The 1,284-nt window shown below is 48.1% G+C and overlaps 1 protein-coding gene across 1 annotated transcript; it reads right to left on the bottom strand.

The window, feature by feature from the left end:
* Nucleotides 1-46: 46 nt before the first annotated feature.
* LOC103521224 (putative L-type amino acid transporter 1-like protein MLAS) lies at nucleotides 47-1,264 on the bottom strand. Its single transcript, XM_008486330.1, has 2 exons — nucleotides 937-1,264; nucleotides 47-130 (listed from the first exon to the last, which is right to left on the bottom strand). The coding sequence occupies exons 1-2, from the start codon at nucleotides 1,237-1,239 to the stop codon at nucleotides 47-49; spliced, it is 387 nt and encodes a 128-aa protein (XP_008484552.1). The 5' UTR covers nucleotides 1,240-1,264.
* Nucleotides 1,265-1,284: the final 20 nt, after the last annotated feature.

Raw genomic sequence — 1,284 nt, 5'->3', positions numbered from 1 at the left:
CACTTTTATAGGCCGACATTTTTGGATAGGAACTTGGCCTTTTTTTTCACATTTGTGTTTTTGTGGGGGATATCACTCCGCCTGATTTGGAGATCATGCAGCCCAGCTCGGAGTAGCAGTAGGCGCCCACCTGATGACAAAATGGGAAAATGCATTAGGAAGGAATTGAATAGATAGTATTTCAATATGTTAAGGCGGTCTGTCCTTGATCTCTTGTGTGCCGCGTCCATTTTAGTTTAGGACTATTGCACTGTGGAATAGATAGTGAAATGACCTATCTGAAACCTAATACGAACAAAATTATCTTTTTTACTTCCCATATCCTATAATAAAGAAAGTAATGTATTTTTGGAGAGGTTTAATAGAGGGAACTGTAACCACTGAGGTCTTGTGGTCCCGATATCAAAAAGAGAAGGAGGACAGGATAGGAAAAATCCAGGCCTTCCAAGAACAAACCTTATCTGTTAAGGATAAAATCCACCCCGGATGGAAATCGAACCCGCGGCCTAGCGCTTACAAGGCAGACGCACTACCAACCAAGCTAACTAGGCTGGCGAGTAGGTACGGGAAAATGCTCATCATAATAACTAGGTACCTATAACAGTCGAACCTGGATAGTAGGTCAGTCCATTCGTCAAAACGCCACTTGGGAACTGTAACCACTGAGGTCTTATGGTCCCGAAATCAAAAAGAGAAGGAGGACAGGATAGGAAAAATCCAGGCCTTCCAAGAACGAGCCTTATCTGTTTGGTATAAAATCCACCCCGGTTGGAAATCGAACCCGTGACCTAGCGCTTACAAGGCAGACGCACTACCAACCAAGCTAACTAGGCTGGCGAGTACGGGAAAATGCTCATCATAATAACTAGGTATCTATTACAGTCGAACATGGATAGTAGGTCGGTCCATTCCTCAAAACGCCACTCGGACACTCACCATACTAAACACGCCGGAAATCGTCCACACCACGAGGGCCAGATTCACACTCCCCGTCTCTTTCAGAACGCCGGTGGGGCTCACGAATATCCCCGACCCGATAATGCTCCCAACAATAACGGTGATCCCGTTGAGCAGGGTCATCTTTGGCTTGAGGCAGACTGTGTCCTCGGCGCGCGTCTGACCGCCTGGTTCCGCCGTCTCAAAGATGGGAGAGTGCTCGGTGGCCTCCTCCAAGGGGATGTCGGACTCGCGCTTCCCACCCGCTGAGGACTCTTTGGAGTTCTTGCGACTGACGACCATGGTGGCGGGTGAGATGAGAGGATGTTTGAACTAGGAGGCGAGAGG

Source organism: Diaphorina citri, unplaced genomic scaffold (genome assembly GCF_000475195.1).
Source record: "Diaphorina citri unplaced genomic scaffold, Diaci psyllid genome assembly version 1.1 scaffold4756, whole genome shotgun sequence".
Lineage (NCBI taxonomy): Eukaryota > Metazoa > Arthropoda > Insecta > Hemiptera > Psyllidae > Diaphorina > Diaphorina citri.
This window is presented reverse-complemented; position numbering and strand designations above follow the sequence as displayed.

What these genes read in the sequence shown, in the direction of transcription:
- LOC103521224 (XM_008486330.1), bottom strand. Translation starts at nt 1,239, where the DNA reads ATGGTCGTCAGTCGCAAGAACTCCAAAGAGTCCTCAGCGGGTGGGAAG. An exon ending in TTTCCGGCGTGTTTAGTATG is followed by an intron (nt 131 to 936) that starts GTGAGTGTCCGA and finishes TTTTGTCATCAG; the next exon opens with GTGGGCGCCTACTGCTACTC.